Raw genomic sequence first — 23,795 nt, 5'->3', positions numbered from 1 at the left:
GCCACCGCATCCCAGAAACTGCCCGGACACGACCCCATTGCCCTACCTAAACGGACAGAATCCGGACAAAACAGACGTCCGTTTGGGGTCGTGCGCTGGAGTTGGCCTTTAGGAGGGGATTTGGAGGTAAAGGTTTCTCCGTATATGTTGGGAGGGGATTTTTTTTGCCAGCTCAAAAGGCCTTTGGGAGTTATAACCGATTAATTAAAAAAATAGTTCTCTAGGAATGAGAGATTTGCTGTGCTTCGACCGTTGCACACCTATAAATAGAGCCTCTACGCCACCCAATCTCGGCAACAACCATCAGGTTAGAGTTCCCCATTCCTCAAGACTTGGTGCTTCTACTACTAGCAAGTAGGTAGCCATGGCTAGGGTCCGAAACCCTCTCGTCGTCGGAAAGGTCATCGGGGAGGTCATTGACAACTTCAACCCCACGGTGAATATGACGGTGACCTACAACTCCGACAAGCAGGTGTCCAATGGCCAGGAGTTCTTGCCGTCGGCGGTCGTGTCCAAGCCACGCATTCAGGTCCCGGGCGGCGACATGAGATCTTTCTTCACTCTGGTTTGCGCTTCCTCTCCTCCTTGGCCACCTGACGCGTACACACAAAGTAAGCTAGCTAGCATCCAGCTGATAACCGAGTATGATTGCTGCTCTTCAGGTCATGACGGACCCGGATGTGCCAGGGCCTAGCGATCCATACCTGAGGGAGCATCTCCACTGGTAATTGTACTAACCCAACCTAGCTCAGTCGATCAGAAGTCCATCCAGTACAAAGAAATATATAGTTAGCTAGATTGGAAAAAAATATCTCATGAGCCATGTATATCGAATTGCTCAGTCCAAGTGATTGAGCACAAATTAATTATCTGGTGTCCCATTAGTGGCTATCCTATGGGCATCAAACCTGTTTTTTGTCTAGTGAGCATAAATTGGCACAAATTTATATGATCAGCTATGCATAAGAATATGTTTATGAATTATGAGGCTATGAGCTTTTGTGTACATGCAGGATCGTCACTGATATTCCTGGCACCACTGATGCTTCTTTTGGTCAGTGCCCCTTTTTCTGATTGACTGACTACATCCTTATTTTTTTCTGGATAAACATGATTAATGCATGCAGGGAGCGAGGTGGTGAGCTACGACAGCCCAATGCCCAACATCGGCATTCACAGGTTCATCTTCGTGCTGTTCAAACAGAAGAAGCGGCAGGCTGTGAACCCTCGAGCTCCCTCCACCAGGGACTGCTTCAACACTCGCCGCTTCGCCGACGAGAACGACCTCGGCCTCCCGGTCGCCGCCGTCTACTTCAACGCGCAGCGGGAGACAGCCGCGCGCCGCCGCTGATGTGAAAAATGCAACAAGCCTCTGGATCAAGCTATGGCTTAGCTACTGGTATTAGCTATATATATATGGCTCCGTTCAAATAAGAGTTTGCTCGTGGTCTTGTGTCCACTGTTTCTGGTAGTCTTCCTACTGTCCACTGTTACTCCTACTAGTCAACCTGTGAGCTTGTGTACGCCACAAGAGTGAATTTAGTTCAACTCCTATTTTGTACGTACGTGTTCACTGGGACTCTGGGAGCAGAATGATAGCTAGGAGAAGACCGTCGACGTGTCTGGTAGTAGTAGGCTAGTGAAAGGTGGAAAAGGCAATGGCTTTGTGGCCCACTACCTGCGCTACTGTTGTTGCCCTCAGGGCCTATAATCTTTCTTACCCGTTTGGAACCTCGTACTATTTTCATTCCTGTAAGGACCTCATCTTAAGGCCGGGCAAGCGTCCCCGCTCTAAAATATATATATATATGTCTTGGTTGATCTTGATTGTCTGATGAGTACGGAGTATATAGATACTAGATCTTGCCGTATCTGTTGTGTGTGTGTGTGCAATTTGTAATATTAATTGATATGGCTGGTTGTGGCTGGTGTGAAGAGGCATCAGTTCTTGGCCCTCCTTTTCCCACCATTTTGGTGTCCCGGCCCCTTTGGTCGATTTGGCAATCTTTGATCATTAGCATATATATGCGCCTACGCAGTAGCGGCGGCAGGAAAAAGGAACGCCCCAGGCAGCCTCCAGGGAACTGTAGCACTGTAGCTACAGTACTGCTACAATGCCCAAAGAAAATGCATCTCACGCCCCAGGCAGCAGCCCAGACTGCCTGGGGCCTGTCTCCGCCACTGCGCCTACGTATGCTTCCTTAATTAAGTTTGTGCACTTTCTGGGTCAACATGCATAGCTATAGTTTATATACACGAAAAACTAACGTTAATATATATGAGTCATAATATCTAACATGATGCATAATAGAAGATTTAACAACCTACTGGTTATAGCAATGGCTAACTAAGACAATCAACAAATATGGAAGGTAAAAGTAGTTTTAACGGATGAAGCAACTAGCAGCTAGTGCGACTCCACTATGGAATAAAGACCAAAATCCGAGTAATATAATCTAGGAATATATGCATCTGCTAACTAGGGTCTAGCCTCCTTTTCAAAAAAGAAAAAAAATGCATCAGCTAAATAGGCCGCATTTATGAAGACACTAAAGTGTAATATAAGCTAGGTGTATATGTATCAATCAAATCTCTCGTAGTGGGCCGGGATATCATAACCCAGTATCATACAGACTTAGTTATCCGATCCGAATTAATTGACATGACCACTATACAATTTAAGTATTAAGACATTTTATAGAGGTTGCATCAATTAATTCAGACAGGAGAGAGTATTAAGTTAGAAAAGAAAGGATACTAATATCATATCATGATACCGTGACATGGTATTGGAATACTAATATTCCCTCAGTCTGGAATTATTTATCGTAGAAATGGATTAAGATGGATGCATCTAGAACTAAAAGTACGTCTTCTAGCTGCATACATTTCTCCGATAAGTATTTCCGGACGGAGAGAGTATGTTTCATCTAAAATAATAAATGCAATCATTTAAAATACCAACACATAATATTATCTAGTCCCTCCCATTTTTGATTTACACCACATATTAGCTTTGTCTTAAGTCCAACTTTGTAAAGTTTGACCAAGTTTATAGAAAAAGTATTAACATCCACAATACAACATAAATATCGTTGGATCCTTCATTAAGTATATTTGCTATAGTAAATGTCGTATTGTTTTCTGCAATTTACAAAATTTGACTTAAAACAAAGCTAATATGCACAGTAAATACAAACAGAGAAATACTATGAAGGTGCAATATCATACACAAAGCTAAGAGCATCTACATGCGGGTGCCTCAAACCCGCTTCGAACACCCCAGCACATGGCCCGGTCAGTAACCGATAAAAGAAGCGACCCAGACCGGTGCATCAAACCGAACTCAAATGCTCGGGCTGACTGACAACCCTCATATCCAGCCCAAATAAGGGGCGGATATGGGGAGGCCCGGGCGTGATCGGACGTGTCCACTATGTCGGACCCTACTGGCCCACCTGACCCCATATATAATCATCCCCATCTGCTCCCTGGACCAAATCCTAGCCACTCCACTCCCCCGCCCTTCACTCCATTCCGCCTCCCTCCACTACACTTCGGCCCCATCCGATGATCTCCGGCATGGCGAGCGGCAGATCCGAGTCCTAAACCTTCAGATCCATCGAGCCCTAGTTCATCCCACGCGGCCCCGAGGAGGAGATGACTGTCCTGTTTGCGCTCCGCCGCTCCCTGGAGGACGACAGCGCTCGGACTCCTTTCATTGGGAATCTATTGCGTCCGCCAAATGGTGCATGGATCCGCGATGATGTGTGACATCGTTGCCCTCATCGGAGTCTGTGCAGTCCGTCCGAATGCGATGGCGGACGAGCAACCCCTCCGTTGGCGCGTTGAGGCGGAGGTGAACGCACCATAGATGTCGGCCAACGCAAACATGGCGCGGCGTGCCCGCCTTGTGAGGCAGCGGGCACGGGAGGCGGCGAGTTTCCTCGCGGCGATGGTTGTTGCAAGGCGGAGTCGCATTCTCCAGCTCCCTGTATGGTGCACCAGTTCGGGCTCCGTAGTCGCGTCGTGGTGGATGTTGCCGGCTCGTCCCAGGACGGATCCATCACCGATTTGATGTCCGCCGGCACCATCAGGATTCCGGGCTCCGGCGAGGAAGAGTAGGGCATGGGATACGATGTCGCCTTGAGTCACATGAGCCGGCTCGTCTCCCATGTCCCACTCTACATCATCGGCGACCGAACCAACACTCTGGGAGGCACAGCCGGCCGCCAGACATGGTCACGACGGAGCCAGACGAGCTCCTCTTAAGATTAGGTTTACGTTGCATGTAGTATGAATGTGAGGTTTCTGATTTAAAGTATTCAGTTGTGGCAGGATTATTTAAGACGTGACCGGTCACTGTCTATGGACACGTCCAGACGCGTCCACAAGTGTTTAAAGGATCGAATTTGCTAAGTCCGATTGTAGTGCTAATGTATGAACAGCCTTACGAGGCATCTGTTATAAAGACAAAGCCGGGTAGCTGTTCGGCCAGTCATCCACATTGTGAAGCATGTCTGACCCAACAACCGGTCATGCATGCATAACAGGGAAGGCTCATGTTCACCTAAAGGCTACATGTACGGATGCAAAAGGGGACAGCATATATCCTCAACTTCACGTCATGATCAATCATAGCATACATATAAACAAGTATGCACAGGAAAATGAACAAGAAAATGGATCCCATGCCTTTTGAGTTTTCTCGTTTCGTGGTCCTTAGTAGTAGGAGTAGTTGTTACCTGAGACTAATCCTGTTCAAGAAGAGTAATGCTAGACCTACGTATAACCGAGGACATGTACACTGATGATATTTTAAGAGTTTCATGTAGGATCAACATAATACTATGGGGACATCCACACCTTATACGGATCTTTTTAGCAATTCAATAAAAAAGTTAAAAAATCTGAAAATATTTTTGAAATATACTTGACCTTCCATTGTCCTCATGAGAAAAAATACACAAAAAGAAAATCCCCCTTTGACTTCTTTTCAAAAAGGGATAATTGGGTTTATGCCCCTAGTTGGGTCACACTCGGGTGGTTTACCCCTAGTTTCCGTAAACACGTGTTCCTGCCCAAACCACTTTGCTCGTCTTATCCTTTTGCCCTTTGACCATTTGACCGTCATTTTGAAACTTCATAACAAATTCATACAAACTTAGGAAAATGCAAATAATATATCAAAATATTCAGAAATACACCAACTATACGTGCATGCCATTTGCATTCACGACAAAAGTGTTGGAAAGTCCCCATCTCATTCATGAGAAAAGTGTTGGAAAGTCCCCATCTCAATTTTAGCTCATATAGGTGATGGGGACTTTCCAACACTTTTGTCATGAATGCAAATGACATGCACATATAGGTGACGTTTTCCTGAACATTTTGATATCTTATTTTAACTTTTCTGAGTTAGTATATATTTTTGATGAAGTTTTCAAATGATGGTCAAGCAGTCAAAGGGCAAAAGCATAAGACGATCCAAGTGGTTTGGGTAGGAACACGCATTTTTGGAAACTAGGGGTAAACCAACAAAGTGTGACCCAACTAGGGGCATAAAACCAATTATCCCTTTAAAAAAGGCAAATTTTTAGCCAAAATAGTGTGAATAGTGACCTATAATAGCAAATAAATTTTGTCTTTTTCGTTGTGAAATCAACTTTGGTTTTTTTCGTCAAAATTTATATACTAGTGCAAAAGTAAGTCAAGTTTACTCTAAAAATAGTTCTTACCTATTTTGACCTTTTGTTTAATTATTAAAAAACTCCCCATATAGGGTGTATCTACAACCAGAAACCAAAGTGTATTTCCTTGCATTTACTGTCATATATAAATTGCATGCAAGCTTTAAGATAATATTGTTTTATCAACTATTGTACATGCTCTAATTATGAGATTAACGTAAGAAGCAACATGGAGAATTATGATTGGCGATAGGGGGAGGAAGAGGCCCACCCAGGTGAGATTTGGGGAGGGGTGGGGGATTTAGTTAGAAAGTGTATGTAAATCTTTAGCAGTTGTCCGTAGATGTAGGATTATTGTTCAAGAAAGCCACACTATCACATACATACCGTATCAAGGAATACTTCCGATTAGAGCATCTACATCCGGCATCCTCAAATCCTCCTCAAATGTCCACGGACGTGACCGGTCAGTGATCAGATAGGAGAGAGAAGAAAAAAAAATGACCCAACCGGACCCCTCATCTCTTCCCGATACGTACGGGCTGTCCGCAAGCCCTCATATTGAGGACAAATGTTGGGAGGATATGAGGGCTCGCAGGCACGTCCGGACGCGTCCGATCAGTCTGCCACATAGGACGCGGCCCACTCTGGATCATATTTTTCTTTCTTTAGTCTTTTTTTTTTCTTTTTCTCCATCTTCATCAATCACGTACAAGTGACCGAAGATATGAGGAAAAAAATAAGTATGGGTGCATGACGAAAAATAGGGGTCCAAAACAAACACGCCTGGTTACTGACTGGGCGCCTTCACAGGCGTCTAGAGTTCAGATTTGGGAAGTCCACCTGTAGATGCTTCTATAGGGTGAGCGCGTACATGGGGTGCTGTTTAAGCTTAGGATGACCACGAATCACAAGATGCTTCCACACTAGAATAGCCAGTTGAAAAAGTGTATGCAAGTATCTCAAGAAAATAGGAATAATTACATGAACGGCTTCAGCTCAGAGTCACATATCCAAATGAACCATAGAGAGAGACCTGGTAAATCTAAGAGCCAAGCAGGTCGTGCCTGCCCTAAACTAATTACGATTTTTATCACTGGCACCCTCTCATCTTACATATAGTGGCTATTGCTAGTTGCTAGTGTTTTTCACTCGTAGTGCATTGAACCGATCCATTACGATTTTCCATGACGTCTCAACTCTCAACTTGGCGGCTCTCAAATGAACTGGTTGTTGAAGAAAATTTGGCGGCAGGAGCACATGCCTGGCAGGCGTAGTACAATCCATGCATGCACGGTGACTGAAAGTGTCAATCTTCTTCAGGGCTTCAGATTGGGTGGGTTCCTGACAGATAAGGCCACTAGTAGTAGCCTCGTCTCGTCGACGTGTCTTGGCAAGACTTGGCAACATCCTGGCTCACGGTGCTACTGACAAGACCTGCAACAAACAAGATACTCAGTCTCCAACGTAATAGTAGCCTCGTCGACGTGTCGACTGCGGGAAGTCGTCTCGACTCTGAGAACCCAACCCCACCCTCACGGAGCCCGTAGGAACAACAGCCGTGGAATCAAACCATGAGCGCCGAGCATTTTCCAGTTGTATAGATGTTTTCCGTACTAGCAAAAGCTGTCCCCTGCCGCGCACATATCCCAGTCCATTGAATTGAACCTATCATATGCATCATTACTCACAACTCTTGCATTGACAGATATGTATGTACCCCATGCAACTTTGTCAGGTACGAGGCTAAGCCCCCCTCTAGCTTTTACGAAAGAAAGACAATTGCCTGGAGCTATGGCCATGCAATTTGGTTTGTAGCTAAGAACATCTACAACCGAGCCCCTTATCGAGGGTCCTACCTAGAAAATGAGAGGCCCTGTGCGAATCAAAATTTAGGAGCATAGTTTGTTAATCGCTGCAGCAGTGTAATTTTCATGTAGAATTGCACCACCACACATGCACACAACTTCAAGAAAGAACAACAAACTGGATAGACTAGTCTACTTATAAACTGGAGTAATAATAAAAGAATAGGGTGCTGAGAAGTGCCACAACCTTCATATCTAGGGCTTCGGTTGTAGATCATGCGAGACTGCACATGAAGCTCCGATGAGTGATTCCAAGAGTACATGACCACAGTTTGCTGCCACTAACGCCTTTCTTTCGGGGAAATCGTAAAGCACATTAGCCCCGAAGAGAATTGGACAAGAAAATGGGAAGGAAACGATGGGTGCATGATTTAATTTGGGGCTTGTGAAATTGATTGTTTTTTGGAATAGCAGCAAAATGCGTCAGTGCATTTAGACTAGTCATAATGGGGAGTAAGATATGCTAGTGTCATGCATATGACACCAGTCTATATTACTATCTTCATAGTGAGGAGTAACATAGAAATAGTGTCATATGTGGTTGTATTTATTAGCTTGTAGACTCATCTTGAAGTGCTATGTGATGGTAACATATTATGTTAGACTACCTACAGTGGGAACAACATAGGTGGTAGGATCACACTTTTCTAGGCAAAATAGATGATGTGACACGTAACAAATGAAGAAAGAGAGGCATGTGATAACATAACTAGTTACTGTAATATATCACATATCAAAAAAGATGAGTCTATAACGTAATAAATGCAGTGATCCATGACACAATACATATGTTACTACCCATTGTGGAGGTAGTAACATAGATTAGTAACATATGCATGTTACTACTCTATGTTACTCCCCACTGTGACTAGTCTTACTCTAAACACCTCTCTCCTCATTAACTACATGTCATATAGGCAAATTTATCTTGGGGTGCGTTATGTTACTAGCTAAGTTACTCTCACTATGACCAGCCTTAGACTAGCCATAGTGGGAGTAACTTCAGCAGTAACATCGAGTCCAGCTCAACAAATTTGCTTATGTGGCAATGAGTTAATGATGAGAGAGGTAGTTTGAGTAACTTAGTTAGTTACTGTAACATCACATGTCCCAATGCAATATGAGTCTATAACCTAATAAATGTAGCTTTGCATGATACCACACTTATGTTACTACCTAGTCTAAGGATATGTGTATATTACTAGCGTATGTTACTCTCCATTGTGGCTAGTCTTAGAGATAGGGGGAGGGAGAGAATGACGCTAGGAGTAATTGACGGATCGATTGGAGAGAAAAGTGGGAGGTCACTTGGGGTGCGATATTTTCATCATTTTTACTCTAATTAATTCTCTGTTTAATTAACACCTTAATTACCTATCAAGTGGGGGGCCTCCAATTTTGAGGGCCATGTTCAGCCGCTCCAGTTGCACTTGCTAACATACGACCCTGCCAATCAGATTGAATGACAAAGATTTCTTATTTTATTTCTTTTTCTAAGAATGTAATAAAGCCCATATATATCTCACTCTAGCATTTACTAATGAAGAAAGATAATTGCCACGCAACTGGAGCTACATCCATGTTTGGTTTGTAGCCTAAGAGCATATACAGCCGGGCACCCCAAACCCACCCAAACGCGCGGCCGGGCCGCCTGGTGGCCCGCTCAGTCATTGACCAGTCACGAAATTTCAACCTAGCCACGCACCTCAAACATGCCTCAAAAGTTCGGACTGGCCAGCACCCCTCATGTCCAGCCCAAATATGGGGTGGATATGGGGTGGTCCGCGTGCGCCCGCTACGTCGGCTTGGCCCAGCATGGCCATGCTTGCCCCACAAATATCCCCATCCAGAAAACCCTAGACCGCAGTAAATCTGAACTCCACTTCACTCCTCCCTCTGTCCACTCCACTTCCGATCCTTCCGTGTGCATTCGATGACCGGCGACCGAAGCAGCGCTGCTTCCGATGGGGAATCTGGCTTCAATGATGACTGGGCAAGTCTGCTATGCGAAGCGGGGCCCGACGATGTGGAGGGGTCGCCCTCCGCATCGCGTTGATGCGTTCGATGGTCAACCAAGGCAGATCCGGCAGTGGCGTGTTCGTTAGAGCCTGGAGCCCGTCAATGCAGCGCTAGCGATGTCGCCTGCCCCTCCCGTCCGATGCGCAGCTCCAGTTGCTTCGCTCCTCGAGGTAAGCTGTCCACCACCACCGCCGCCCTTTGGTCCGGAGGTGGTACCCGGCCACGACTAAGTCCCCGTGCCCGTGCCGGGGCCGACGCGCACTGGACACCCTAGTCCAAGGCACGAGCAGCCTACACGTGAGTGACATAAGGTGAAGGAGAGGGTAGCGACAAGGGAGGTGATCCATGTCAGCGCGCCGGTCTATCCCGAGGCCATGCTCCTCACGTCGGTCCTCCATCGCTCTCTCACGATGGCAAAGACGGATGCGCGGTTTCTCCACCGCAAGAATGCCAAGGTGCTCTGACTTGCCATCGAGTTGTCGGAGCGCGATGCAAACAAGGAGGCGATGGCGAAGGTGGCCCGCCATGTGAAGGAGTAGGACCGCCTGCTCCGCAGGCTGTCGGGAATGAGGTGCAGCTCCGACTCTAACCTGACGGTCGGCTCCACCTCCAGCTCCGGCGACGACTCACCTTCGCACACCGACGTGATAATTTCATCTTTAACTATAACTGGCTCCTCAATCATTTCTTTAACAAGTGGATGATATTTAAACTATTTCTCTTTAGGAAGATCGACATGAGTAGCAAATGATTCACAAAAAGAAGCTAATATCTCAGAGTCAAGTCCATACTTACTGCTAAACTTGTGAAAAGCATAGGCATCCATAAAAGATTTAACACAATCAAACTTAAGTGTTATACCTGAGTCATTACCTTTGTCGAGTTCCCAATCTCCGAAGTTGCATTTAATTCTTTCCAGGAGGTTCCATCTGAATTCAGTAGTTTCCTTCATAAAAGAGCCAGTCGAAGAAGAATCGAGCATGGTTTGATCATTATGAGAAAGCCGAGCTTAAATTTTTTGTAAGATAATTTCCTTTGAGAGCTCATTATTGGGGCATGTATACATCATATATTTAAGCCTCCACCAAGCTTGAGCGATATGATGACCCACAAGTATAGGGGATCAATCGTAGTCCTCTTGATAAGTTAGAGTGTCGAACCCAACGAGGAGCAGAAGGAAATGACAAGCGGTTTTCAGCAAGGTAATTTCCGCAGACACAGAAATTGTCGGTAACAGGTAGTTTGATAGCAAGATAATTTGTAACGAGCAAGTAATAGTAATGGTAACAAAAGTGTAGTAAGGTAACCCCATCCTTTTTGTAGCAAAGGACAGGCCGGAACGGTCTAATAATAAGCAAAGTATTCTTGAGGACACATGGAAATTTCATCTAGTCACTTTCATCATGTTGGTTTGGGTGGACTCGAGAGTTGGTTGGGAGAGAGGGGGTTGATCGACGCCCCCTCTCATGTCGAAGTTACAGGAGTTTTCTTCTAGGGGTTTCGTGGCCTCGAGAGTTTGTCGAGTAGGGGCAGGAGGGGGTAGGAGATCGACAACGCTTTTTTTCTAGGGTTATGGTGGCCTCAAGAGTTGGTCGCCCGATATGTCCACCGCAATATAAAATGATACATAGATGACAACAATTCTTTATTAGAAAGCAAACCCGATATCCGACATATCTACATATCGTCTGATATATCTAGACTTGTTTTTCTGATATATCTAGACTTGTTTCGGTTTGGGGTGGCCTCAACAACACTTTTTCAGTCCCGGTTTGGGTGGACTCGAGAGTTGGTCGGGCGAGAGGGGGTCGATCGACGTCCCCCCTCATGTCGAAGTTACCAGAGTTTTCTATATGTACAAAAAAATTCCACATGACATGTCCGATGAGCGGACCGCCTCTCTCTCATGCATGTCCGACGCCCCCCTCATGTCAAAGTTATCGGGGAGGGGGTAGATCGACAACGACATCGCTTGCATACATATGAACAAATTTCTATGAACAAATCGATGAATGGAGCCAAGGGTCTAAAATCGGTCTATGCACGATAGAAAATCTGATAAAAATACATATAAAACATCTATTTTAAAAAAACATCTATGATCCCTCATACATACATGCATACAAAAAATACATTGATGATCCCTCATACATACATACATACATACATCTAAAAAATCATGAACATCTAAACACATCTAAAAACAACATATAAGAACATCTAAAAACATCTAAAAAACATATAAGAACATCTAAAAACATCTAAAAATAGCATTTAAGAAAAAAGAGTAATGGACGGCAGCAGCGGCGGGGCATGGCAGGGGCGCGGGGGAAGGCGCGGTGCTCACTAGGGGCGGTGTCGGGGCAGGGGGTATGGCGGGCGGCATCGGGGTAGGGCAGGGGCGCGGAGAGCAGCGTCAACGTCGGGGCAGAGGGTGTCGAGGGCGTCGGCGGCGACGACGACACCGACGAGGTGGAGCAGCCTGGCGGCGTTGGGGCAGGGCTCGGCGATGACGGCGACGAGGAGCAGCCTGGGGGCGTCGGGGCACAGAAGAACAAGTGATTTTGGAGAAACTGCTAAGTGTGGGCTTATATACCCAGAGCATTGGTCCCAGTTCGTGGCACTAACTGGGACCAATGCCACCCTTTAGTCCCGGTTGGTGCCACCAATCGGGACCAAATGTCAGTTTTCGTCAGCCCAAAGGGCGGGAAGCAATGACCTTTGGTCCCAATTGGTGCCACGAACCGGGACCAAAGGGGGGCATTGGTCCCGGTTGGTGCCACGAACCGGGACCAAAGGGGGGCATTGGTCCCGGTTCGTGCCACCAACTGGAACCAAAGGCCTTGTGCTGTAATTAACGCGGTGCTATGGGATATTTAGTGAAGGAAATATGCCCTAGAGGCAATAATAAAGTTGTTATTTATATTTCCTTATATCATGATAAATGTTTATCATTCATGCTAGAATTGTATTAACCGGAAACTTAGTACATGTGTGAATACATAGTGTCCCTAGTATGCCTCTAATTGACTAGCTCGTTAATCAAAGATGGTTAAGTTTCCTAGCCATAGACATGTGTTGTCATTTGATGAACGGGATCACATAATTAGATAATGATGTGATGGACAAGACCCATCCGTTAGCTTAGCACTATGATCGTTTAGTTTATTGCTATTGCTTTCTTCATTACTTATACATGTTCCTATGACTATGAGATTATGCAACTCCCGAATACCGGAGGAACACTTAGTGTGCTATCAAACGTCACAACATAACTGGGTGATTATAAAGATGCTCTACAGGTGTCTCCGATGGTGTTTGTTGAGTTGGCATAGATCGAGATTAGGATTTTTCACTCCGGTTGTCGGAGAGGTATCTCTAGGCCCTCTCGGTAATGCACATCACTGTAACCCTTGCAAGCAATGTGACTAATGAGTTAGTTGCGGGATGATGCACTACATAACAAGTAAAGAGACTTGCCGATAACGAGATTGAACTAGGTATGATGATACCGACGACCGAATCTCGGGCAAGTAACATACCAATGACAAAGGGAACAACGTATGTTGTTGTGCGGTTTAACCGATAAATATTTTCATAGAATATGTAGGAACCAATATGGGCATCCAGGTTCCACTGTTGGTTATTGACCAGAGAAGTGTCTTGATCATGTCTACATAGTTCTTGAACCCATTGGGTCCGCACGCTTAACATTCGATGACGATTGGTATTGTGAGTTAATGTGATTTGATGTACCAAAGGTTGTTCGGAGTCCCGGATGAGATCACAGACATGACGAGGAGTATCGAAATGGTCGAGACATAAAGATTGATATATTGGACCATGTTGTTCGGACACCACAAGTGTTCCGGAGAGTTTCGGATAAAACCAGAGTGCCGGAGGGTTACTGGAACCCCCCCCCCCCCGAGAAGTTAATGGGCCACCATGGGCCTTAGAGGAGAGAGGGCCAGCCAGGAGGTGGCGCGCGCCCCCCAGTCCGAATTGGACAAGGGGTGGGGGCGGCGCCCGCCTCCTTCCTTCTCTCCCCTTCCTCCTTCATTCCCCTCCTTGTTGGACTAGGAAAGGGGGGAACCTACTCCTAGTAGGAGTAGGATTCCCCCCTTAGGTGCGCCCCTTGAGGCCAGCTGGCCCCTGCTCCCCTCCTTTATATACGGGGAAGGGGGCACCCCATAGACACACAAGTTGATTTCTTAGCCGTGTGCGGTGCCCCCTCCACAGTTTTCCACCTCGGTCATATTGTCGTAGTGCTTAGGCGAAACACTGCGTCGGTAACTTCATCATCACCGTCACCATGCCGTCGTGCTGACGAAACTCTCCCTTGGCCTCAGCTGGATCTAGAGTTCGAGAGACGTCGCCGAGATGAACGTGTGTAGATCACGGAGGTGCGGTGCGTTTGGTACTTGATCGGTTGGATCGCAAAGACATTCGACTACATCAACCACGTTACTAAACGCTTCCGGTTTCGGTCTATGAGGGTACATGGACACACTCTCCCCGCTCGTTGCTATGCTTCTCCTAAATAGATCTTGTGTGATTGTAGGAAAGTTTTGAAATACTGCGTTCCCCAACAGTGGCATCCGATTTAGGTCTATGCGTAGATGTTATATGCATGAGTAGAACACAAAGAGTTGTTGGCGATAATAGTCGTACTACTTACTAGCATGTCATACTTTGATTCAGCGGTATTGTTGGATGAAGTGGCCCAGACCGACATTACATGACCGCGTTCATGAGACTGGTTCTACCGCCGTGCTTTGCACACAGGTGGCTAGTGGGTGTCTGTTTCACCAACTTTTGTTGAATCGAGTGTGACTACGTCCGGTCCTTGTTGAAGGTAACGACGGCAGCGACCAAAGAAGAGCGGCGGCGGCGGCCTGACGGCGGCGGTTAAAAACCCTGACAGCGTGACGAAGACCGGCGCGGATGGTGGCATTCCCGCGCCAAGGAAGACGACACAGCGCATACCACGGGAGGTCGATGCGCTATGACGACGGAGCGGACCACGGGCCGCGACGCTACGGCCCGAGGGGGCAACGCAGCGGCGGCAGGTGGGTCGGGGTGACGGCGGGGACCACGGGCCGCGACGCTGCGGCCCGAAGGGGCGACACAACGGCGGTTCGCGAGTCGGTGCAACCACAGGGACGACCTCAGGGACCGCGTATCGCGACACTACGGCCCGAAGGGGCGACGCAGCAGCGACACACGAGTCGATGCAGCCGCGAGGAGAACCACGGGGCGGCGGCCCGACGGGGCGATGCAGCGGCAGTCCGATGCTCGATCGGTGGAGAGGCGCGCCGAACTCGAGGACGATCTTCACGGGACCAGCGGAGGCGCGCGTAACCGACGGGCCAGGTCGGTCGCGCGGCGGAGATGAGGCGGATCGCAGCGGCGAGCGAGTGATCAAGCTGATCGCGCGCGAGGTCGGGGACGCCGCTCGGTGGAGGCGTGATGGCGGCGGAGTCCGAGATGAAGCCGACGATGACGGATGGCGTGGGACATCGTGCGGACAATCTTGTCAGCACCGGCACCCGGGCCGCCAAAGCAACGCCGGCGCCTGGGCAGCGAGGCCCGAGCGACCAACGGAGCAGCAGCGTCTGAGTTGAGGCAGCCGACGAGCCTGACGCAGCCATCCCGACGCAGACAAGAACGAGGCCGGCGAGGTAGACTGCCGGGCCGCCGTGCAGACACGGCGGAGGCGGGTGATGTCATCGATGGGCGGGCCGGCGTGCGACCGACGACTATGATTGGCCGTTGCATGGTGCAAGGCCGCCGGGTCGGGGCGATGCAGGTGTCCCGGTCGGAGCAGGGCGGTGACGGCCGGCGCAGGGTGACGGCGGACCGACGCATGGACGGCGGCTGGCCCTGACGAGCCTCCTCGGGGCGCATGGCCGCTTGGTCGGAGGAGAGGCCGGCTGGTTGCGCCGGGGTCGGAGTAGAGGCGCTAGGGGTCGATGAGGGCGGTGGGCGACGCAAACCAATCAAGAATAGATCGGAAAACCAAAAAAAACCGTTCGATCAAGATGACCGGCGAGAGAGAGAAAACCCCGGAGCAAGGCTCGAGGAAAAGACTCTCTAGGATAGATGGTCAACACGACCGGCGGACGAACCCTAGGTACGGGCGGCGTGGCCCCCGACGGCGATCATGGAGGCCGACCGTCCCGGGGGCGGCGTGCGGGTGCGGAAGCGGCGGCGGCTAGGGTTTAGGATCGACTTGCGATAGATATCATGTTAGAAGGGAGAGAGGGATTTGGTGGAATAGTTCATTGTATTGCTTGAGCCTCGTGGGTATATATATAGGAGTACAATCATCTACTTAAAGTGCAAGACAAGCCAGATCAAATCTTAGTCTATCTCGTCTTTCCTAATAAATATTGTACTCAACACCTTCATCTAGCATCTCCAATGGAAAATAATTAACTCCCCAGAATCCATTCCCGAAATGAAACTCCTAAAAATCCTCAAGTTTTGGATGCTGCATTAAATTTGAAGTTGTCATTACAAACCATCCATGTTTTTCTTAACAATTAAAACAAACACGTAATCCAAATTCCAGTAGTAGATGAATAATTGCAAATTTGTGTGTGTACGAGATTAGAGTAACTTCAAAATAACATAATTTTGTATTTTCCTGATCAAAAAAATACATGAAAAAGAAAGAAGGTAGAATTAATTTTGGATTTATGGTTAAGGAAGAAAAATAAGAAAACAGAGGTTTTATCGAATTTCAAGTATTCAGTTTCACCAATAAGATGACAACTCAAAATCTACTAGGAATTAGCAGCTTAATGGTGATATGAAACACTTCCAAAAAAAGTAACCTCAACACCACCTCTATGCTGACTCATGTTTCATTGCATATATGGAGTAAGTTTTGTCAACCAGAACTTAGGTCGAAACTTAATACTTGTCCTCACTTTCTCTTTTGCAGGGCCGGTTTCAAGTGAGATGAAAACTGGTATTTTTACATGGAAAACCCCCACGTTGTCGTGACCATGGGCCGAAACCACTCAAATCTTCTTTCACTATAATCAAATATGGTATACAACAAATTTTCATACATCAAGATCTCTCAATTATTGATGGCATTGAGAAGATTTGGCGCTCAAGAGCTAGGAATGTAAACAATCTCACCAAGGATGATGGAATCACAGGTTGAAGGAGAGAATGTAGTGGATCAAGATCATCGCACCCTTGGGAATAAGCTTCCTTTTCTTACTTGCACGCTCTAACTTCAATCTTCCTCTCTTGTTTTTCTCTTCTTCTTCTTCTTCTTCTTCTTCTCCAATGGAGGCTAACCTAATTTTTGTCACTTGTGGTGGTGGCTAGCTGCTGGATGAAGGGCTAGACGCCCCTTTCCCTCACCCACAAAGACCAAAATGACCCTAGGTCATAACCCTAATGTGTAGTGGGCTTTGGCAGAATTGTGGCCTGCCTAAAGGCTTCAAATGGTCATGGCCTTACATCCAACATGAGGAGTATCAATATCCTAACAAAATCCGAGTATTCTCGCCCTCGAATTCAATTGCTCTCTATGCATCTTTGCCCTAATCCCCCTAATTTGAGTTTCAATCTCAATTTCCTAGATTCTTTTTCTCAAGTTTGTTGTTCTTCTTTGCAACATCCCGAATCACATCTTTTGCCCTGTCTTCCCATACAACATCAATCCACTCCGTGTATTCACAAGCTTTAAAACCATTCAAATGAAAATCTAGAAACCTCTTCCCAGTTGCTCAGTCGTTCCAAACACGGCGAAAAGAGTATATGAGATGCCCACATCGCTTGCACTTCGGGAGCCCAAACTCAAATTCCGGCAAATCCTCTGTCTCCATCAAAGATGAATTTCATCCTATATAATTACATGTTGGGGGTTACCTTGGCTCATGACTCACCGCCGCCCACCTCTCCGGTGGGACCAACGGGCTTCCTCGATGTCGCTGACGACATCATTGCCGCCAAGGTAGATTGGAGGATGAATGGAGGCACACGAGTTGATTGGTGGTGGCGGGCGGCGACGACACTAGCGATGAGGCATTGGTAGGCCTTGAATGGGCCGGGAGAGGCAGCTTGGGTTAGATGGGGGTGGCACCACCGGTGAAAATAGCTAGGTTGACGAACTCGGGGTCGGCGACAATGGTAGTTGGGGGAGGAAAGTTCTCGCGTGCGCAAGTAGGGTCTTAGGCCAACTCCAACGCGCGATCCCATCCTGTCCGGGTGCATCCGTTTGGGGTAAAACGGACGAACCAGACAACCCAGCGTGCGGGCTCAAACGGACTTTTGTCCGTTTTCTGTCCGCTTTCGACCCATCCCCGGCCCAAGTTTGCGCCGCTTTTGGGGTGGAACGGATAGTGCGCTGACGGGCGGGCCGTGTGCGCGTGTTCTCCCCTGGCCTGCCCGTCGGTGGCATAGGGACGCGTTTTTCTATCCGCCCCCTCCCTCCCTCCGGTCGCACCCCCTCCACTCTTCTCCACTCTTCCTCTCGCCACCGCCGCCACTGCCATTGCAGCTGTGCAGCTCGGACGCGCGCACACCCCGCCCTTTCCCCTTGGCGCCCTGAGCTACCCAACCACGGCCACCTGATTTGCGCACCCGGCGGTCGGATTTGGAGCGGATCCGGTCGGTCTTGAGCTCTTCCGGCTGTGGGAGGCCGCATCGCGCCATGGACTGGCCAGGCACCGGGCCAGAAGGCCCCGACAAGGCCGCAAGGCCGCATGCAGGTAGTGACTCCTCCTCTAGCCGCTTGGATCTACACCGTCGGTGGTCCGCCGACAGATACATGAATGGCGGTTGGCCGGACTCGGTGCTAGCCCAAAAGCTCGTCGGCGCACCGTTGCCACTCATTAAGTGCGACCACTGCCTAAAGAAGGTCGTGCGCCGCGTGTCTACAACGCCGGAACATCCCGGATGGGTGTTCATCAAGTGCTTAAACGATGGGGTATGTGCTATTTTTAGCTTCAGTTGTGCTCTTGGATTTGACTAATTGTGCTAACTTAAAATTTTATTGTGTAGCATGAATGCAAGTTTTGGTATTGGGAAGAATAGTACATCGATATATTGATAGAGCTCAATTTAGTAGATGTTCGTGCACTTGCTAGAGATGAGACTAGTGCACTTGTTGCTAGAATAGAGGCTAGACATGAGACTAGATGCGAGGAAGCAAGCTCTATTTCTTTAGACTCGAAGAAAAAAGAAGCATGCAACATCGAGCCTTCTCCACATATCAACAATGAATGCATCGAGAAGGCACTAATCCAACTTACAGGAGCAGTTATGGAAGTTGGATATCTTCTAAAATGTATTCTTGTAGTTCTTGTTTTACTTGGTCTTGTTTTTCTAGTTAAAATTTGGTGATGTATTCCCATGTGCCAAAAATGAATGATGAAAAAAAGTTAAGGGCTTGCAAAGAAAAATGTACGTGGACAGGATGCGGCCGGGATGCATCCATGCGTTGGGTGCGCGGCCACCGCATCCCAGAAACTGCCCGGACACGACCCCATTGCCCTACCTAAACGGACAGAATCCGGACAAAACAGACGTCCGTTTGGGGTCGTGCGCTGGAGTTGGCCTTTAGGAGGGGATTTGGAGGTAAAGGTTTCTCCGTATATGTTGGGAGGGGATTTTTTTTTGCCAGCTCAAAAGGCCTTTGGGAGTTATAACCGATTAATTAAAAAAAATAGTTCTCTAGGAATGAGAGATTTGCTGTGCTTCGACCGTTGCACACCTATAAATAGAGCCTCTACGCCACCCAATCTCGGCAACAACCATCAGGTTAGAGTTCCCCATTCCTCAAGACTTGGTGCTTCTACTACTAGCAAGTAGGTAGCCATGGCTAGGGTCCGAAACCCTCTCGTCGTCGGAAAGGTCATCGGGGAGGTCATTGACAACTTCAACCCCACGGTGAATATGACGGTGACCTACAACTCCGACAAGCAGGTGTCCAATGGCCAGGAGTTCTTGCCGTCGGCGGTCGTGTCCAAGCCACGCATTCAGGTCCCGGGCGGCGACATGAGATCTTTCTTCACTCTGGTTTGCGCTTCCTCTCCTCCTTGGCCACCTGACGCGTACACACAAAGTAAGCTAGCTAGCATCCAGCTGATAACCGAGTATGATTGCTGCTCTTCAGGTCATGACGGACCCGGATGTGCCAGGGCCTAGCGATCCATACCTGAGGGAGCATCTCCACTGGTAATTGTACTAACCCAACCTAGCTCAGTCGATCAGAAGTCCATCCAGTACAAAGAAATATATAGTTAGCTAGATTGGAAAAAAATATCTCATGAGCCATGTATATCGAATTGCTCAGTCCAAGTGATTGAGCACAAATTAATTATCTGGTGTCCCATTAGTGGCTATCCTATGGGCATCAAACCTGTTTTTTGTCTAGTGAGCATAAATTGGCACAAATTTATATGATCAGCTATGCATAAGAATATGTTTATGAATTATGAGGCTATGAGCTTTTGTGTACATGCAGGATCGTCACTGATATTCCTGGCACCACTGATGCTTCTTTTGGTCAGTGCCCCTTTTTCTGATTGACTGACTACATCCTTATTTTTTTCTGGATAAACATGATTAATGCATGCAGGGAGCGAGGTGGTGAGCTACGACAGCCCAATGCCCAACATCGGCATTCACAGGTTCATCTTCGTGCTGTTCAAACAGAAGAAGCGGCAGGCTGTGAACCCTCGAGCTCCCTCCACCAGGGACTGCTTCAACACTCGCCGCTTCGCCGACGAGAACGACCTCGGCCTCCCGGTCGCCGCCGTCTACTTCAACGCGCAGCGGGAGACAGCCGCGCGCCGCCGCTGATGTGAAAAATGCAACAAGCCTCTGGATCAAGCTATGGCTTAGCTACTGGTATTAGCTATATATATATGGCTCCGTTCAAATAAGAGTTTGCTCGTGGTCTTGTGTCCACTGTTTCTGGTAGTCTTCCTACTGTCCACTGTTACTCCTACTAGTCAACCTGTGAGCTTGTGTACGCCACAAGAGTGAATTTAGTTCAACTCCTATTTTGTACGTACGTGTTCACTGGGACTCTGGGAGCAGAATGATAGCTAGGAGAAGACCGTCGACGTGTCTGGTAGTAGTAGGCTAGTGAAAGGTGGAAAAGGCAATGGCTTTGTGGCCCACCTACCTGCGCTACTGTTGTTGCCCTCAGGGCCTATAATCTTTCTTACCCGTTTGGAACCTCGTACTATTTTCATTCCTGTAAGGACCTCATCTTTAAGGCCGGGCAAGCGTCCCCGCTCTAAAATATATATATATATGTCTTGGTTGATCTTGATTGTCTGATGAGTACGGAGTATATAGATACTAGATCTTGCCGTATCTGTTGTGTGTGTGTGTGCAATTTGTAATATTAATTGATATGGCTGGTTGTGGCTGGTGTGAAGAGGCATCAGTTCTTGGCCCTCCTTTTCCCACCATTTTGGTGTCCCGGCCCCTTTGGTCGATTTGGCAATCTTTGATCATTAGCATATATATGCGCCTACGCAGTAGCGGCGGCAGGAAAAAGGAACGCCCCAGGCAGCCTCCAGGGAACTGTAGCACTGTAGCTACAGTACTGCTACAATGCCCAAAGAAAATGCATCTCACGCCCCAGGCAGCAGCCCAGACTGCCTGGGGCCTGTCTCCGCCACTGCGCCTACGTATGCCTTCCTTAATTAAGTTTGTGCACTTTCTGGGTCAACATGCATAGCTATAGTTTATATACACGAAAAACTAACGTTAATATATATGAGTCATAATATCTAACATGATGCATAATAGAAGATTTAACAACCTACTGGTTATAGCAAATGGCTAACTAAGACAATCAACAAATATGGAAGGTAAAAGTAGTTTTAACGGATGAAGCAACTAGCAGCTAGTGCGACTCCACCTATGGAATAAAGACCAAAATCCGAGTAATATAATCTAGGAATATATGCATCTGCTAACTAGGGTCTAGCCTCCTTTTCAAAAAAGAAAAAAAATGCATCAGCTAAATAGGCCGCATTTATGAAGACACTAAAGTGTAATATAAGCTAGGTGTATATGTATCAATCAAATCTCTCGTAGTGGGCCGGGATATCATAACCCAGTATCATACAGACTTAGTTATCCGATCCGAATTAATTGACATGACCACTATACAATTTAAGTATTAAGACATTTTATAGAGGTTGCATCAATTAATTCAGACAGGAGAGAGTATTAAGTTAGAAAAGAAAGGATACTAATATCATATCATGATACCGTGACATGGTATTGGAATACTAATATTCCCTCAGTCTGGAATTATTTATCGTAGAAATGGATTAAGATGGATGCATCTAGAACTAAAGTACGTCTTCTAGCTGCATACATTTCTCCGATAAGTATTTCCGGACGGAGAGAGTATGTTTCATCTAAAATAATAAATGCAATCATTTAAAATACCAACACATAATATTATCTAGTCCCTCCCATTTTTGATTTACACCACATATTAGCTTTGTCTTAAGTCCAACTTTGTAAAGTTTGACCAAGTTTATAGAAAAAGTATTAACATCCACAATACAACATAAATATCGTTGGATCCTTCATTAAGTATATTTGCTATAGTAAATGTCGTATTGTTTTCTGCAATTTACAAAATTTGACTTAAAACAAAGCTAATATGCACAGTAAATACAAACAGAGAAATACTATGAAGGTGCAATATCATACACAAAGCTAAGAGCATCTACATGCGGGTGCCTCAAACCCGCTTCGAACACCCCAGCACATGGCCCGGTCAGTAACCGATAAAAGAAGCGACCCAGACCGGTGCATCAAACCGAACTCAAATGCTCGGGCTGACTGACAACCCTCATATCCAGCCCAAATAAGGGGCGGATATGGGGAGGCCCGGGCGTGATCGGACGTGTCCACTATGTCGGACCCTACTGGCCCACCTGACCCCATATATAATCATCCCCATCTGCTCCCTGGACCAAATCCTAGCCACTCCACTCCCCCGCCCTTCACTCCATTCCGCCTCCCTCCACTACACTTCGCCCCATCCGATGATCTCCGGCATGGCGAGCGGCAGATCCGAGTCCTAAACCTTCAGATCCATCGAGCCCTAGTTCATCCCACGCGGCCCCGAGGAGGAGATGACTGTCCTGTTTGCGCTCCGCCGCTCCCTGGAGGACGACAGCGCTCGGACTCCTTTCATTGGGAATCTATTGCGTCCGCCAAAATGGTGCATGGATCCGCGATGATGTGTGACATCGTTGCCTCATCGGAGTCTGTGCAGTCCGTCCGAATGCGATGGCGGACGAGCAACCCCTCCGTTGGCGCGTTGAGGCGGAGGTGAACGCACCATAGATGTCGGCCAACGCAAACATGGCGCGGCGTGCCCGCCTTGTGAGGCAGCGGGCACGGGAGGCGGCGAGTTTCCTCGCGGCGATGGTTGTTGGCAAGGCGGAGTCGCATTCTCCAGCTCCCTGTATGGTGCACCAGTTCGGGCTCCGTAGTCGCGTCGTGGTGGATGTTGCCGGCTCGTCCCAGGACGGATCCATCACCGATTTGATGTCCGCCGGCACCATCAGGATTCCGGGCTCCGGCGAGGAAGAGTAGGGCATGGGATACGATGTCGCCTTGAGTCACATGAGCCGGCTCGTCTCCCATGTCCCACTCTACATCATCGGCGACCGAACCAACACTCTGGGAGGCACAGCCGGCCGCCAGACATGGTCACGACGGAGCCAGACGAGCTCCTCTTAAGATTAGGTTTACGTTGCATGTAGTATGAATGTGAGGTTTCTGATTTAAAGTATTCAGTTGTGGCAGGATTATTTAAGACGTGACCGGTCACTGTCTATGGACACGTCCAGACGCGTCCACAAGTGTTTAAAGGATCGAATTTGCTAAGTCCGATTGTAGTGCTAATGTATGAACAGCCTTACGAGGCATCTGTTATAAAGACAAAGCCGGGTAGCTGTTCGGCCAGTCATCCACATTGTGAAGCATGTCTGACCCAACAACCGGTCATGCATGCATAACAGGGAAGGCTCATGTTCACCTAAAGGCTACATGTACGGATGCAAAAGGGGACAGCATATATCCTCAACTTCACGTCATGATCAATCATAGCATACATATAAACAAGTATGCACAGGAAAATGAACAAGAAAATGGATCCCATGCCTTTTGAGTTTTCTCGTTTCGTGGTCCTTAGTAGTAGGAG

General features: G+C 47.6%; 2 protein-coding genes across 4 annotated transcripts; both read left to right on the top strand.

Moving 5' to 3' along the window:
* Positions 1-297: 297 nt before the first annotated feature.
* Positions 298-1,551, top strand: LOC123083109 (CEN-like protein 2). Of its 2 annotated transcripts, XM_044505241.1 has the most exons (4): positions 298-565; positions 663-724; positions 1,014-1,054; positions 1,128-1,551. In XM_044505241.1, the coding sequence occupies exons 1-4, from the start codon at positions 365-367 to the stop codon at positions 1,349-1,351; spliced, it is 528 nt and encodes a 175-aa protein (XP_044361176.1). In that variant the 5' UTR covers positions 298-364; the 3' UTR covers positions 1,352-1,551. The 2 variants fall into 2 exon arrangements, with proteins under 2 accessions (XP_044361176.1, XP_044361177.1); XM_044505242.1 differs by lacking the exon at positions 1,014-1,054 and having other exon boundaries at positions 1,128-1,364.
* Positions 1,552-19,353: 17,802 nt separating this feature from the next.
* On the top strand, positions 19,354-20,879 carry LOC123083108 (CEN-like protein 2). 2 transcript variants are annotated; one of them, XM_044505238.1, is made up of 4 exons: positions 19,354-19,621; positions 19,719-19,780; positions 20,070-20,110; positions 20,184-20,879. In XM_044505238.1, exons 1-4 carry the CDS (start codon positions 19,421-19,423, stop codon positions 20,405-20,407), a joined length of 528 nt encoding a protein of 175 aa, XP_044361173.1. In that variant the 5' UTR covers positions 19,354-19,420; the 3' UTR covers positions 20,408-20,879. The 2 variants fall into 2 exon arrangements, with proteins under 2 accessions (XP_044361173.1, XP_044361175.1); XM_044505240.1 differs by lacking the exon at positions 20,070-20,110 and having other exon boundaries at positions 20,184-20,420.
* Positions 20,880-23,795: the final 2,916 nt, after the last annotated feature.

Source organism: Triticum aestivum, chromosome 4A (assembly GCF_018294505.1).
Source record: "Triticum aestivum cultivar Chinese Spring chromosome 4A, IWGSC CS RefSeq v2.1, whole genome shotgun sequence".
In the NCBI taxonomy this organism is placed as follows: domain Eukaryota; kingdom Viridiplantae; phylum Streptophyta; class Magnoliopsida; order Poales; family Poaceae; genus Triticum; species Triticum aestivum.
Note: the sequence above shows the minus strand (reverse complement) of the source record. Positions and strands in the feature narration are given on the sequence as shown.